At 40.8% G+C, this 15,858-nt stretch overlaps 2 protein-coding genes across 2 annotated transcripts; both read left to right on the top strand.

The window, feature by feature from the left end:
• The first annotated feature begins 101 nt into the window (after nucleotides 1-101).
• LOC117238419 lies at nucleotides 102-8,544 on the top strand. The gene is made up of 4 exons (XM_033503299.1): nucleotides 102-360; nucleotides 1,780-1,958; nucleotides 6,798-6,914; nucleotides 8,129-8,544. The coding sequence occupies exons 1-4, from the start codon at nucleotides 196-198 to the stop codon at nucleotides 8,235-8,237; spliced, it is 570 nt and encodes a 189-aa protein (XP_033359190.1). The 5' UTR covers nucleotides 102-195; the 3' UTR covers nucleotides 8,238-8,544.
• Nucleotides 8,545-12,547: 4,003 nt separating this feature from the next.
• LOC117238435 lies at nucleotides 12,548-14,149 on the top strand. The gene is made up of 4 exons (XM_033503330.1): nucleotides 12,548-12,966; nucleotides 13,542-13,735; nucleotides 13,812-13,922; nucleotides 13,997-14,149. The coding sequence occupies exons 1-4, from the start codon at nucleotides 12,799-12,801 to the stop codon at nucleotides 14,133-14,135; spliced, it is 612 nt and encodes a 203-aa protein (XP_033359221.1). The 5' UTR covers nucleotides 12,548-12,798; the 3' UTR covers nucleotides 14,136-14,149.
• Nucleotides 14,150-15,858: the final 1,709 nt, after the last annotated feature.

The raw sequence follows: 15,858 nt of genomic DNA, 5'->3' as shown, positions 1-15,858 counted from the left end.
TTAAGGCGATTTAACGATGCCGCCTTAAACTGTCCCGCTAAACGACCGCGGAACGGTCTAACCACCATTACCCGTCATTATATCATCCGGCATTTCGAGTCACTTAACGTCTCCTTCGAAGCAAGGAACACGTTCACCGATTTCTCCTGCGTTGACCGAAGCAATTGCGCACTGTTTAACGAACCACCAGACACTATGTGTCTCTTGTTTTTTATACTCTGCATCGAACTTTTGTATTCTAACGTTTTAGTCTCCGGCGAGTGGACGAAGGGAGAGGAAATGAGGAATAAAAGCGTTGGAAGGTCGAAGAGAGAGTTCGAGGGCGAGTACCTAGTGTTTCCGGAAGGCAGCAACATTCAAGTGAGTCTACTTCTTGATGAAACTTCCCGATTATCCTAGAACATCGTTACTTCCCTTTAATAACATCGTGGAAAACTCGGTTACAACGTTACATCCTGTGAATCACGCATACACGTCCGTTCTTGGCCGCATCTTAACTGGATAAGTTGCCGGAAGTTGCGCTGTAAACGATGCTTGATAATTTCTAATAAGCGGGCTGGCCTGAAGCTGGCTGCGTATCGGCCGTGAGTCCTTTAGCTTCGTGTGTTCGGATGTTCCCATGGAAAATTCAAGCGCTAAAAGGAGCTGAAAGCAGCTTCTCCTTGGAGCGTCGGTAATTGGGTGAGATGAATTGTTGATAGGAACGGAAATTCGAATGCGGGCTAACGTTTAACAATCAATAAAGCGTCGGCGTGACACGGTGAACTTTGACACGGTGGACCATCTTCCTCCACACTTTGCCGTTTCATTGCGTGCATTTTTTCTCGCCGATAAAACTTCATTGCTTCCCATTCATCGGAGCCACATTTTATCGACGAACGAACCACTTTTTTCCATTTACCAATTGCTGTCGGCATCTTCTTACTCCAGAAATTACATCCACGTCTCATCCTCTACTTGACCACAGGTGTGTTTCTCCATTTCATCTTAAACAACTTGGCAAATTTCGAGCTGGGTGTTGCGTTTAACATCCCAAGAATGCCCGTTTCTGCCCACAATGTTTGCCCGTATCTAAACATACAGTGTGTCTTTATATGTCAGCGAAATTGCTGAAACGTACTTTGGATCAAATAGATGGAAAAAGTTTATACGAATCCGTGATATATTACAGAATAAAGGAGATATTTTAAGAGATAAAAGAAGCTTCTTTCCAATTCAAATTGTTGTTCCTTTTTAGATTACTTACTTTTTTTATATTAGATTCGAAAAACACATATCTTCAACATTTTATAGAAAATAAATAGCAATAATCGGGTTACGTATGATGACATTTAAAATGTATAATTTATAATATATCAAATATATCTAATAGCATGCCCGAGTCTCTCCGCACTGTAAAAGAATTAAGGTATAGTTATTACGATTTAAAACTTCACGTAGTCATGTGAATAATAACTGATACCTGAGTCAGTAATAATTTCGTTAAGAAAGAAAGCAAGAAAAGTTTAACGCTATGAAACCGAAAATTCTATTCTATAAATTGTACACGATGGATATGGCTCCTTTCAAGCTTTGTAACTCCGTAGTAAGCCATCTTCAAATATAAGTTCATATAAATCTTTTTCGTCTATTCATTCTACGCAATATGTTGCATTAATTTCACACCAACCTCTGTAGAGACATTTCGTAAATCCCCAAAGAAATCATCAAATCAGACTTGCACGTATCTCTCGAAAGAAATCATTCAATGGCCGATGTCAAACGTTCGATCGTGCGCAGCTGGTGTATTGCATGACCATCTCTACCTACGCGAAGCCTGAGGGATTGTTCACCATCGGATTGACGGCTGGCCAGGCATGGGAGCTGCCCTCGAAGAGCACGCTGTCGAACACGTTCGGGGATTACCATCGTCGAAGCAGAAGGCAACTGTACCGTAAGATGGAGCTTCTTTTGGGAAGGTAAGTGGCGGGAGAAAAGGAGAAGGAAGGAAAGAAAAAAGAATTTCTTCCGTTTTCTGTCTACCCGTCTGTCTTTCCGGCCTGACGAGGCTTTCTCGAGCCCTTTGCACGCTTCGCCGCCCGATTTTCGTGCGATGAAGAATTCCAGACAAGTTTGTCGGTCGTTCCGTGCAGTCCGCTCGAACGATTCCTGAATCCACGAAGGGATCAAAGAGTATTATATTTACGAAACCCTTTGCTGGCTTTTGCAACGTGCATCTGCGCCGGTTTACCAATTTTCTTGCTGACTTCTGGAAACGTGTTTTTCCTTTACAATTTTTTAATGAGTTTGCTCGCGGAAATTTTTCCACTCGAAAATATCGATCTGAAAATTTCGAGGTTCTCTGATTAATGGAGAACGTAGTCGTGAGTTTCTTTTAATCGATTATTTGACGAGAACTTTTTAAGAGCTCTTTTGATAGATTTCTGCAAATCGGAAAGATCGCATTCGAGAAACACTCGCGACCTTGTTTCTTTAATCGATTCTTTGACAATAGCTTTTTCTAGATTTTGTTCCTGATGACTTTTCCCAATCGAAAGGTTTAGATTTGGGAAATTTTTAGCCTTCCTGCTAAACAAAGAATATATACGCGAGTTCCTATTCGAGAATCCCATAAGGGGGATGATTGTTTCGATGTAAATCACCGATTGTTAACGCGCTGTTCTGAAATAGCTTTAACTTATTTTCACTGATAACAGAGCGACAAGGAAAGCTCTTAACGAAGTTGGTCGATGTAGATTCGATGCGCTTTTACGTTCGCCGCGGTCACTTAGATAGCAATTTGGATATCGTGGCGCTCTTCCAGAACTTGGTGCCGCCCTACGAAATTAAATCCTCGGCTATACGAGATTGTGAAGGATATCGAAAACGCGATTAAATCGCGATCTTCAAAGGGGATACTGGCAAAGGGCGCCATGCATTTACAATTAACCCGATCATCTAGAACGATGCTAGTCACTTTTCTATTTTATCAGTGAACAAGGCGATACATAACTTTATTTAACGATACAATATTTATCATAGCGTCTTATATTGTAAATATTATAAAAGAAATTTTAATGTAGCCAACTTATACGTAGAATGATAAAAAAGCAATGTATCATCGAAGCTTATATAAAATATAATTATTATATTACCTGTTCATTAAAATTTCCCATAAAAGGATTCGAACTTTTGCTCACGCTGTCTGTTACGATTTGAAACTTCTACATGTGAGCCATATCGAATAGAAATCAGAATTGAGCATTATTCAAATGAAATATTTGATTGGGTATTCTAGTCTAGAAATTTGTAAAAATCGAAAAATTTTGTTTTTCATATTTCCAAAGTTTAGACATTCAAGAATATGCCCTTAAAAGGATTTTTCAAAATTTCAATTATTTTATGAGTTACAGCCATTTTTGTGACGTGGCATCTGCTCCGGTCCGACCGGAACAAATGAACAGTAGACGATAGACGTTGTCCGAGTAAACTTGTCTCAAAACTTTAAACGCGTTTTTCCCGAAACTACTTTTTTCGAGTTGACGTGCACGATATCTCAAGCTCTAATGAACCAATTTATTTGAAATTTGGTGTGAATATTCTTTATACATTCCTCTATCGCCTCAACCACGCTCAGATCAAAATTTTTAATTTTACTATTTTTAAACAGTACGGAATTGCCAAAAAAACATGCCAAAAAGGAAAATTTTTTTCAAACGGCCGCCATTTTGTGAAAAAATATTGTTTTGACTTTTCCAAGGTCCATGCTATAGCTGCATCTATACTAATTAAGAATCCGTTCAGTTTTATTGCTTCAGATGACCAGAAGGGTTGAAATCATACACGCCAGGACACCCTTTTTTTTTACCACCACCCATTTTGCCAGCTCATAACTTTGTGAATTTTGAGTTCTTTTCGGTGAATTTTTTACGTAATCTTAAAATATCAATAAACAAATGCTAAAAAGAATGCATGCCTCTAGACTAGAATACCCCCTTAAAAATTAATTATTTAATTCTGATCACTTAGACCATGAAAGACCTGGTATTTTTTATTTACACATGCATTAATCTGCAGGTAATTTCCATGTAAGCTGCCCATGGAAGCCGGTTTTACTTGCTTTGGTATTGTCTTGCCCCTACGAAAGGCAAGTTTTTCTTGCAGCGGCGTTCGAAGGGTTCGCGTCATTGTTCCTTTCCCCAGAGGGCCTGTTCGTTGTCGGCCCTGGCTAAAGAGGCGTTCTGGATGCAAAACAATTCCGCGGTCTCGAATTTTTACTGTCGATAGAGCCGGCCTTCTCCACAGCCACTTGTCCGATTCTCGCCGGATAATCGCAAAAAACGACAACGGGAAGCGAGGGAGGGTTAAGTGGCCGGCTCTCGAGCCAGGTGCTCTTTTTCCTCTCTCCTCGTCGTCAACAAACGTTGACCCACGAAAATGGCGGAAGGCGATCGCGAAACGTCAACCGATGCAACCTTCTCTGCTTTTCAGCTGGCTCAAAGCTCTCTATTTCCCTTTTTACGTCTCCCTTTCTCTTTCTCTTATTCCACCTCGACTACCGTTTCAGCTCTTTGGACGCGTCCAGAAGAAGCTGACGGACGGAACAAAGCACGGCGCTGCCAAACTGAGCTTTCGCCGTTCGTTTCTCTGTCGATGGAACGGAGGGAAGAGAGAAAGAGAGCGAGGGTGGTGAAAGAGCCGTAGGTTTTTGGCGGACGGTCCGCGATTGTGCGGTTCTGAATCGCGTTAACGATAAAGCGGCTCCTTTCTTCGTGCTTCGAGCCTTAGCTTGGAATTTCGACCAGCGAACGAACGAACGAGGCATCAGAGAACGTGGCTCGCTTTGTTTCCCCGCGAATAATGCTGCCTTAGACGTGTGATTGTGCACGAAACCTTAAGAAGTCGATTGAGCTGGAACTCGAGGGTCGATCGGCCGAACCTGAAGCTGCCGTTGATCCATTCGCCAATTGTTTCGATGTTTAGAATCCGCGTGAAAGTCTTCGAGTCATAAATGCCACGCGATTCCATTCCGATATTTATCCAAGAGCATCGCTTTTGTATCTTAAACCTTTCATCCCTGTTAGAGTTCGACGTTAGTCTAGATTTATGGTAAGAGACTATTTTCGAGACACAGATTTAGTTTTTCCATCATCTGGCTGTCGATATTCGAACGTTACGTGACTTGATACTGTCTCCGTCCTAAGTTGAAACGCTTTTCAGTTTTCTTCGGTTCTGAAACCCATTATCTGACATTTCAAAACCGAAGGAAGCTAGAGTATCATATCATATCCTTTACGCGATGCTTAATTATTTCTCGTTTAATCTAAGCTAAAATAAATAAATTAGAAATTAAAATTAAGAAATGCTTAGTCATTAGAACTTCGTATATTTCAACAGATTCACAAAAATTTTAATAAATATCATTTTGAAGCGACTTGTATCGGTAAGCGAATCGAGCGCTGAAAACATATCCGACAGCGTTCCGGTGTTGACAGACGCCGCAGATTTCTCCGGATAAGCGAAAGGGGTGCATTACGCGGAAGCGCAACTGGAAAGAAGGCGTTATCGATCGATTAAAACAACCGTTCGACGCAACGGCGAGTCGTCGCGCGGTCGAGCATCGCGTGTTGCTTGCATAAATATCTTCGATTGCCCGATATTGGTAACCATTTGTCAAGTTGGTGTATCGGAGTTCGGCGCGACGCCGACAAATGGTAGTCAAGATTAATTTTTATATTTATGCTCGTTTCATTTACTGCCTGCCGCGTTTCCAAATCGATTTCTCGTTCGTTCGCCTCGTTACCGGCTTCCAACGTTTCGCCCCTAGAGACAATAAATACGCATGGTGAATCGGTAAACTGTCACAGGAAATGCTGTTCCAGCGTCGTTGAAAATTATTTTCCCGACACGTTTATCCTACCCTTGATCGTGCAAGATGCTACGTGGCAACGAATTTTCTGATCGCAAGGACAGCGTAGATATTCAGTTGCACTTGATCGCTGTTCCATTGTTCTCGAAGCTGGCTGCTGTTAACCGGATGCACACGTAGCTTCAAGCAAGTTTCTCTCGAAGGTAATGCGAGTGAACGACAACATCGACTGCATTAATTTTAATAGCAACCTCGGTGTTTCGAATATACGGTGCGACGATTACAGAAGAGATCTCGATGTCTTTGGCAAAGATTATCGTTTACGGTCGGAGGTACAGGGTGATACAAAATTAACACGGTCATTGAACTTCGATACTTGATGGGGACCAGAAATGGCATCCTTCGAAAGTTTCATTCGATAATTTTTTTACGGTTTCTGGGAAACATTTTGTACATATATTTCCACTTGTATCACAAAACATTTACAGATGCTCAATTAAAAAATAAATATCTTACATCGATTGATACCACAGTTGCCTCTAAAATCCTCCAAATTTGAGTCACCTGACACAGCTCGACTTTATCTTGAGATTCGCAGCAGGTTGCAGCGCACAGCGTGGCGAGTGTACAGCATCGGATTATCCGAATCTTAATAGGAAGGTCGTGCTGCTTTATGTATAATCGGCAGTATTTACTCGCGGGGAAAACGGTGGCAAGGGCGAGGTTAGCTGGAAAGGGCGGAGAGAGAGCGGTTGTAAACGTTCGCTGGTTTACACCGAGCCACTTCGTGCTCGGCCAGTATCAAGGCACGATGGTATTATTGCGAACTTAATGAATAGACCGCCGACTCACGGACAGCCAAGCGACGATAACGAGCCTGATAATGATAAACGATCCGTGTGTCCCTTTAACCACCCTCTAACCATCCTCTCTTGTTCTATCGTGCAAGCCAAGGCAAAGATGGAAAGGCCTGCGTCCTGAAGGCAATCTGCAACGCCTCTAGAAGGAGTCGGAGGGAGATCGGGAATGGCCATTTCCTCGCAGAGATCATGCACGCTGTGTTTTCGTGAGTATATTGTAACGTTTAAGTTAATAAATAATTTGGATTTCGTCGGTCCCCTTAATGAAGCAGATAAAACTTAAATCGCTTAAATACATTTGTTATAACGCCGAGAGGATCGATCAGTCAGCCGTTGATCGAAAATGGAAGATCACACGGGGCGAAGTGCGATCGACGGAGGAAGATTGATCGAGGTAACATCGAACAGCAAAGAGATGACGGACCAAATGGAAAACGCTGATTAATCAAACGTTGATCGGCGCGAGGGAAAGTGAAAACGTCGAGAAGGTGACGACCAAAGTGAGCACTGGTGAATGGTTAAACGATGATTAGCAAAAAGATTGATTAAGGAGGAATATCGAGAAGCCGGTAAATAGCGGAAGATGAAGAAAATGAGATGCGTTGATTAATCGTGGATTGATCGATGAAGGAAACACCGAGTGGACAAACTGAACGGAATATAATTTTTCTTAACCATACTCGGCTTGAAGAAAATAAAGGAAAAAGAGGACGTACACGAAGTGATAAAAGATGGAAAGAAGTTAACGAAGATACGAGGGGAAGGAGATGACGGATGCATTCGCTATCAAAGTGTCGTCGTGTTGACGTCTTTCGTGAAGTTATCCTGAAGAAGCAGCTCGAAGCTGGCAGCATGACGGTCGCGTTACACTTTTTCGATAACACGTTGAATTTATTCATGACATCCGGTGTGACGTTTAACGTCGTCATCGGACCGGCTGCATCTAGGAAAAGTTCGAAAGCCCGCCGAGGCTCGTGCAATTCCTTTCCACAACTTTTCCCGTCGTTCCGTTTTAATAATCGTTATGAAGTTTCCGGCGCGGCAAAAATCAGCGAGCTCTTCCACGGCCCCGAGGCCAGCCAGCTTGTTGTTCTATCCGGAAGAAGACCAGTTCGTGGTGTTGCTTCTGATAATTACCAAGGTGGTGCGAAATGTTCGAACTTTCCTAGATATTTCCGGGTCGTTTCGATTAGTTTCGAATTTCACGGAGCTAAAAGGCGAGCCATAAAAAGGCTAATCCTTTAGGCTTTTATGATCCGGCGTCTTCTTCGACTTCTCGTTCTCGTGCAACTTCTCCTTCGGACGATTACGCGCGAATACTTTGTAGATTATTTACTCATCAAGATATACTCTTTCCTCCCTTTAATAATTACTCTCGCTCGCGCTGCACCGATAATTCAGCGAAGTTTCCTCGTTTCAGGTTACCAGCGAGCTACGACAACACTGATTCAATGACCGAGTACGAGAGAGCTTACTTCCTAAAAGAGAATTGCAACGAAGCGCAGCGGAGATGTCCGGATGTGTTCTAAGAGAGAACGAAATCCTTCTTCTTAATTTACCAAATAACCATGCCGAGGCTATGGTGTCCAAAGAGGTTGCTCGAAGACACTCGAGTTACATTTAATTACGTACACCGCCCAATGGCCGTACCTTGTGCACTGGCTATTAGATTAACGTCGAGAGCTTGCAAGTGAAACTAATCACAGTGTCATTATAATATTTTCATCTGTTTATAAGTAATGCGAATATATGGAAATTATGTATCGACAAATAGTGTTTGTTAGAAATCTAATGAAACTTTGCGTCGTTGATCAAATACAAATTCTATCACGAAGATATGGGGTATACGTTGCACCGTTCTTGTGTCACAAGCCTTTTTGAAATAATATTCTTGTTTACAATCGTTTACACTTTCAAGGCTTGTAAAATATTGCTTTATGAAACAAGAAATCAGGTTTTACTCCAACGACTATGCTCTGCAGAATGATCAATTTGACTGTTACTGGTATAAGTAACAAAATCACTTTCATTCTAAATGAATAAAACAAAATAAAATTTTTTATTTTAATATCTTTAGCTATCCCTGCAAAAGTTATTACATCATTGCGGAGAAAAAATATAACATGAAGTAGGAATTTTAAAATAAAGTTGTCAAATCAGTCATTTTGACTGGCGTGGTAGTTCTAGCGTGAAGACTTAAACGATGAAATAGCCGATAATTTGTTCTCTTTGTTATGTTATATAATTTATTATATAATTTAATTATAGTATTTATTATTTAATTATATTATATAATTAAAATAATAAAATTTCGTAGAAGTTAAATACATGATTATTAACAAATACGATATATTAACATTACGATGAGTATTTTTACAATGTTGAAGTCAATGAAAAAATACAGATATGTGTATATAAAATATTTTCAAGTATTTTCAAAAACCAAATAAAAGTATAAGTTTGGTTACATGTTTATCATCGATTGACTGTACTGAATCTTAAAATTATTGCTTTATAAAAAAAATAGGAATTATAATTTAATTTCTCTCTCTATGGTCTTCGTTTGGTGAAAACGGATACTTACATCTAACTACAACAAAGCTACTCAAGTTCTTTTCGAACATCGAACCACAAAACGCCGATAATTAATACGGTAAGTCGCCGAAGACGATGCGAGTCGTGGGTATTCATTGAGTAAACGGTTATCGGCGGATTCATTAGTCCTACGACAACACCGCGCGTAAGCTGGAATAATACCGTGCCGTGTGCTCGAGCGCGTATCCTTCCGGGGATTGAGGGCTGGTGCATGGTTTCGGTATTTTGCTTACATGTACGCGTATCTCGCGTTCGACCTCAAGCGCTGTGTGTTTGCACGCGCACACATTCGCCGTAACGCAATTCTCATCCTTTGAGAACGGTAACCGAGGCTTACGTTCCCATCACGCATCATTAACCCTTTTACTGCTATGGCTCACAATATGATACATTATACATGCGAAAAATGCCAAAATGCAAAAGTTTAAAGTTGATTTATTAAAAGAAACCGATTTTCACAGATCTTATCGGTACATCGTTGTTTAGCGATCTCGCAAAACGACCAACAAGATCCACAGAAATTTGATTAATTGCGCGTGTGCTTTTAATGGTGTTAAATAACCAGTTGATTAATGTGTATGTTTAACCCACTGTACGGACGTATGTGTGTATCACACCCAAAGCATACCAATTTTTGTATTAGGTTGTCCGGAAAGTGTCTTTCTTTTAGGCGCGTGTTTTACAACAACGCATCTTTATACAAACATGAAACCTAATCTGTCAAACGTTGTGATCTTTAGTTTGATAGAACAAAATGGATCATACGTAATTCGATAAAATAATATGTAGTAACTGGTGGATTCTTAGAGTAAGTGATAAGTGATGATTTAAGTTTAAAGTTTAAGGTATTTTAATGAGTGATATTCAATAACAAAGGACAGACTACGATATCGTCGCACGCCGACTCACACTCCGTGTCCGCTCAACTCGCACTCTGCTTCTCGACTGACTCTCTGCCGTTGTAGCACTCTATTGTCTATTGCTGGGCCCACCGCACACGTGTTCTACAGACGCTCGTAGCTAGGGTCACGTAGGTCTTTTCGGCTATTTACCTATTTACCTGAAGGACCCGGCAATGCATTGATGGAGCCGACAGCGCCTCGGCTCTCGCGACATTGTCTGTAGTTAGCTCGACGTTTCCTAGGCCCTTCTTCCCGATACTACAAATATAAAACGGAAGATGTTGTGTATCCATTATTTCCTTATAAAACGAAAGAAACTTTTCGGACGACCTAATACATTAAATTAAATAAAATGTTTCTGTGTATACATATTTGAATAGCAGGTTTCACTGAAATTTCGATTCAGATAGTTCACAATTGGGACGAAAGATTTTTAAGTCTTTGTCATTTAACGTTCGAAGTGAACAAATTTAAGAATGATCGTTAACGAAGCTCTTAAATCAGTAAAAGACGACTACGGTGTATAAAACAATGCTGGAACATTTTCATTGGAAATTTATGAACTACCATCGAAGAAAAACTAGCGAGTGTTTCGGCTTACAGGCCTTCTCGTGAGATCAAAGGATCAGCTAGAATCTGTGGCCATAAATTGGACGCGTATCCATAGCTATTATCTTAGAAAAACAATAGTATTCGGTTTCACCCAGCCAGTCGATTGCTATGCCTATCTTCCTCATGTCATTTTTCCATCGAACCCTTGATCGATTTTACTGTATTTTCCCTAAAGTGCGTTCCATTACTGTAGAAATTTGTCCGCCGAAATAGCTAAAGTATACTTTACGTATAGTTTAAGCGAATCAAACGTTCGCAGTATCATAAGGCAGATTTCCATCCATAGCCAGCTGCCGCGTTTTCCAGTTCACCGCGGAAGAATTTCAAATTGACATTCTCGACTGTTGCGAAGAATTCCCTAAGGGGTAGGTGGATCTCCACCCCCATAGCCCGTGTCGTGCTAGATCAGGCTATTCCGAAATTTCGCAAATCTCCGAAAATATATTCAACGACGACGTTTTCGCGTTACTCAATCTCCAAGATACCCTGATCACTTCCCATGGTTTCCGTTTATGAGGTAATTTCACTTTCGGGCCCTCTCGTCTCTATTCCCCCTTTCTCTTTCTTCCTCCCACCGGAGAATTCCACGACGAGTGATTTATCCGACGCCCGAGACGATCTGATTTTCCCGCCTTCTGTCTATCCAGTGACCCCTAATTAGACGAGTCGCTGCATTTTAAACGAGCAAGGGGAATCTCCGAAATTACAGCCAACCAATATTTCCGCGAATAAATGAATGGCCGATGCCCAAACGGGTCAACGTCTTTTATGCGAGAGGTTGTAATTATGAACTAACGTTCCGCTCCTGTAAATTACTTGACTATATTGGATGCATGAGCCAGCTATATTGTTTCCATTGTTGATTATGCCTGGATAATCTTGTTATTATAACAATAACATGGTAACCACGGTTGTTATACAATTCAGTACATCCTCTCGGTGTTTGAATAAGTAATAATTAATATTAATAATACTCGGTAATGTTATATACGTTCTATTATTATAAATTATAGGAACAAAGAAGAAGGAAGATACTGTAAGAAAGTGTGAAGCTTTCCAAGTATTCTGAAGGGTCGTTCGTTTCCTCTTACACACTGTGTGAAGAGAAAGCGACAAATACTTGAGGGTGCCATAAATTAGGTACTCCTCGGCTCTGCATCGCGTCGTGGACCGAGGAGATCGACTGTTTTGCGGCTACGAACAGGACTTGTTCGGATGTTTTACGTTAATCGCACACATCTTAGGTAACAGAGTTCCTTATTACGAAATGTATATATCGTCTACGAAATATACAAATCTCCTAAAAGAGTACTTCGTAATATTTTACATTTAACCCCCGTTTCCAATTATTTTCGATCTAATTGTAATTTTATAGCGCTGAAAAATATCTCAAGTTTGAATGAAATAGGAAAAAGTCTCTCATTTTAATTCTATGTTATAAACGTTTTCTTAAAATATAAGAAGTTTCTTTTGTTTGCTGAAATGAGAATAAGATTGAAATCTATGAATCTATAATTTTAACACAGTTATAATTATAATTAGCTTTACGATATATACGAAGATGGTGATGTTGATTTTATATTTTGCTGATATTCATCCTGAAGCGAAAGGAAAGGAGTAAAAGGAGTCGACGAATTATTTTTACGCAACTTCAAAATCTTGTTATTCGTTACATTGAAATGAACCGATCTATACGACGATCGAGAAGCTGGAAAAAATTCACGGCAAAGACAAACCGGAATCGCGTAACAAGAGACAACGAACCAAATCTGCTAACTGGAACTTCAAACAAATGTAGTCAGCGCGAGGCCTATTCGCAGCGTGGCGAAGCAATAGTCGGGCGACGCGTACGCAGGTCGACGTAACCGTGAAGGATGTTGCTGGCTTTTCTGAGAAACTTGCTCCTCCTGTTCCTCCTGGGAGAGGTCTGAGAGCTCGTCCACCACCGTGAAACGCTGATTTCAGCCCGTGATTCGAAGAAATGAGGGCCCCGTGGCTGGTGCTGATTCTCGCTAGGATCCTCGAGCTGGTCCTCGGGGACCACGTGTGTCACCGTAATCACACTGACATCAGCATCCCCGATCAAAGATCATCGGAAATTCTGTCCAGACGAAGGCGACTCACTTTTCCAATGGGCAGCACATTTGTGGTAAGTATTGGCTATTTCGTTTCGGTCATTCAATGTCATTGCGGGGCTGGTCAAGGAGCGCGTTTGCTACGGAATACGAAATGAGTCCCTTCGACTACATGGACCTCTGGTGGAAAATATATCTTTCTCGACGGAGTATGAAAGAATGGTGAAGTGGTCACTTTTACAGATCGTTCGTGATTTATTCTTGAAACGAAGATCATAGAAACGATATAAATCCCTGTTTATAAATTACCGCACACTTACGAACTTTACTCTTTCAACTTGGCAAGCATTTTATTATTTCCTTATAATAACTCGGTATTTAAATATCGACTTCGTGGCGAGAAAATTGACTTTATTTACGTTTGCTTGATTAAGAAGTGTTGGTAAGAAGTATGAAAGTAAAAAATGTACGCTTGTCTGATTTATACATCAATGTATTACCTAATAATTAGTAATTTAGATTTTGTGTTTTAAAGCGTAATATCATCCGATCCTGGAGAAGGATCATCAATTATATTATACAACAAACATTCAACTATACCAACTATTCAGTATATTGTACTAAGTGTATTTACTTTCTTATCGTTTAGCTGACGTTGTCCATATTGCAACCGATTCAAATTAAACTACCCAGCAACTGGAATCTCGATTTCGAGTTCGATGTAATTTGGCCGATACCGCAGCAAGAGAATTTCCGGAAAAAATATCACAAGAAGAGGCCGTGGATGGTGAAACGACGTCATCGTCGCGAATTGTACGCTACTTTTGAGACAGCGTTGAACAGGTGTGTTTTGCATACATTCGCATTCGATGGCGCGTCCTTTGTTTTCATTTTGAAGTACCAGAGCAACTTGTTTCAGTCGGAACCTACCAGGAAAACAGTGCATTCTCAGGACGATCTGCGAGGCAAAAACGCTGTTGAGTCCACGAGGAGTGTCATTTGTGGAAGACGTTATTCGATTGATATTAAGGTACAGTTTGGATAAAATGTTGTACGAAATAAGCTTTGTTAAAATTTACCAGAATATACGTTCCTCCTTTTCAGCAACGTTGAACGTGTGAAGAAAGTGGATTCCTACGACGTTGCTTACAGAACAAAGATGCCATGTGATGTTATTTATCCTTGTCCATTTTCTCTCTTGAAGCTGTTACTCTTTAACTTGTACTCCGACGATCTAGGTTAATAATAAACTTTTTTTACTCGACAAATTTTCCTAAATTAAAGACACCTTCCAAATCCAACGATTCATCAGGTTTCAGCTGAAAACCAACGCACGATACCATTTTGCTCGCGTCTTAATACGAATATATTAAATTTAACTCAATCGCAAGAAGTTCGAATTATCGTTCTTCGCCTGGAAATATCGAAAATGGCAAAGCGATTAAATCTGATGTAATTACAAGACGCACCTGCCATTCTATCTTTTACGAAATTGCCAAGAAATTAAAGAGATTGAATCAAATTCAACAACTAAAAGCACGATACATTCTGTTCCTTTTGAAAGTAGCAGAAACTGGAGTTAGATCGACCACAATGAGTTTTCGGAACGTTTTCCTTGGAATCGCTGGGAAAGCAGAAAGATCTGGCTAAATCATAAAGAACTCGATGTTTCCTATTTCCCGCGAAATTGACAGGAAAATCGAAAGTAAAATTAGACGTAAATCAATCCTGTCTTACAATAGTATATTCGTGATAACCAAGACCATTCTGTATCCCATGAAATCGTCGGAAAAGCAAAATCAAATCGAAGGGACGAGTTCTAGGCAAATCGCGCCAGAGTCAGCATTTTCGAGTTGGTCGTAAGCAAAATCGCTTTGTTCGCTTCCCGATGGACGTAGAAAGGCTGCAAGACATTCAGCCAACCAATCGAGAGACCAAATTATCCGAATACACCTACATCCCTACGCTGTCATCGACGAAGTTCGGTTTGGTCCGTCGGGCAGACGCTGCAAGCCCTTGAGGCACACACGTCGCGTAAATCAGCGGCGGCTCGACCGGTGAACTGATTAATACGGATTCGGTCTGTACTCGACTGATCCTCGTGGCATGAGCCCCCTTTAAGCGGCCGCGACAACGCGTCGCGACGCACGTGTCGTGCTCCAGCTGTTTCTGACAAGAATCATTGCGACGCTGGAAACGCGACTGACGGCGATTATTACCGCGTTCACGCCACAATTTCGCTGTTATGCTCCGATTTGTATTTCTTACACTTTTCTCAATTCTTTCGTTTGTGTCTCGTTCGAAGTTGGAGTCGCATTTGAATATCTCTAAGACGACTACGATTGAAAAAATCGTCATTTTGATATGAATTTATGGAGGCAGATTTTTATTCGAGCTTTGGGACTGAGTAGCTTGCAGGTTGTTTCGATTATTTCAACGCGCTCAACCGCGTAATACGTACGTGGTCCTTGAAGGCAATACACCATGTGTGTGCTACGTGATTTAGCCGATACATTCAATGATATTACGCGTGTGTCCTGTGATTCAGTAGACACAACTGACGATATATACGTTTTGGAAAACAATTGACAATAATCGGTATTCAGGAAGACGTACATGTAAAAATGATCGCAAATGCGTTTTGATGTTATTCGCGATGACTTTAAAAATAATGTCGCTTTCCTTTTGCTTGGAAGTGATGGAAGAAGAAACAGCTAGTTCCATTTTGCATGGCGCGGCGGACAAGTTTCTCAGAACGTCGAAGTTCTCTTTTAAAATTCTCGTCAACGTAATTTCGTCTTATACTCCTATTCCAGTCGACAATATTAACGTTCCCTGTGTGTACATCGATTCTCTTTTATATCATATGCCGCTAATGGCGGACTAGGGACGTTGATCCCTTCGAAATTCATGGCACAAGGACTGACTAATTTTTCGCTGTCTTGGCGAGCGCTAATTTTTCTCAA

Source organism: Bombus vosnesenskii, unplaced genomic scaffold (genome assembly GCF_011952255.1).
Source record: "Bombus vosnesenskii isolate JDL3184/JDL3185 unplaced genomic scaffold, Bvos_JDL3184-5_v1.1 scf7180000013492, whole genome shotgun sequence".
In the NCBI taxonomy this organism is placed as follows: Eukaryota; Metazoa; Arthropoda; class Insecta; order Hymenoptera; family Apidae; genus Bombus; species Bombus vosnesenskii.
The sequence above is the reverse complement of the archived record's forward strand: the minus strand, read 5'-3'. Positions and strand labels throughout refer to the sequence as shown.

Excerpts from the sequence above, each read along its gene's own strand:
- LOC117238419 (XM_033503299.1), top strand. The coding sequence starts at position 196 with ATGTGTCTCTTGTTTTTTATACTCTGCATCGAACTTTTGTATTCTAAC. Across the intron at positions 361-1,779 it reads CGGAAGGCAGCAACATTCAA|CTGGTGTATTGCATGACCAT; the intron begins GTGAGTCTACTT and ends GATCGTGCGCAG. Across the intron at positions 6,915-8,128 it reads ATCATGCACGCTGTGTTTTC|GTTACCAGCGAGCTACGACA; the intron begins GTGAGTATATTG and ends TCCTCGTTTCAG.
- LOC117238435 (XM_033503330.1), top strand. The coding sequence starts at position 12,799 with ATGAGGGCCCCGTGGCTGGTGCTGATTCTCGCTAGGATCCTCGAGCTG. Across the intron at positions 12,967-13,541 it reads CAATGGGCAGCACATTTGTG|CTGACGTTGTCCATATTGCA; the intron begins GTAAGTATTGGC and ends CTTATCGTTTAG. Across the intron at positions 13,923-13,996 it reads GTTATTCGATTGATATTAAG|CAACGTTGAACGTGTGAAGA; the intron begins GTACAGTTTGGA and ends CCTCCTTTTCAG.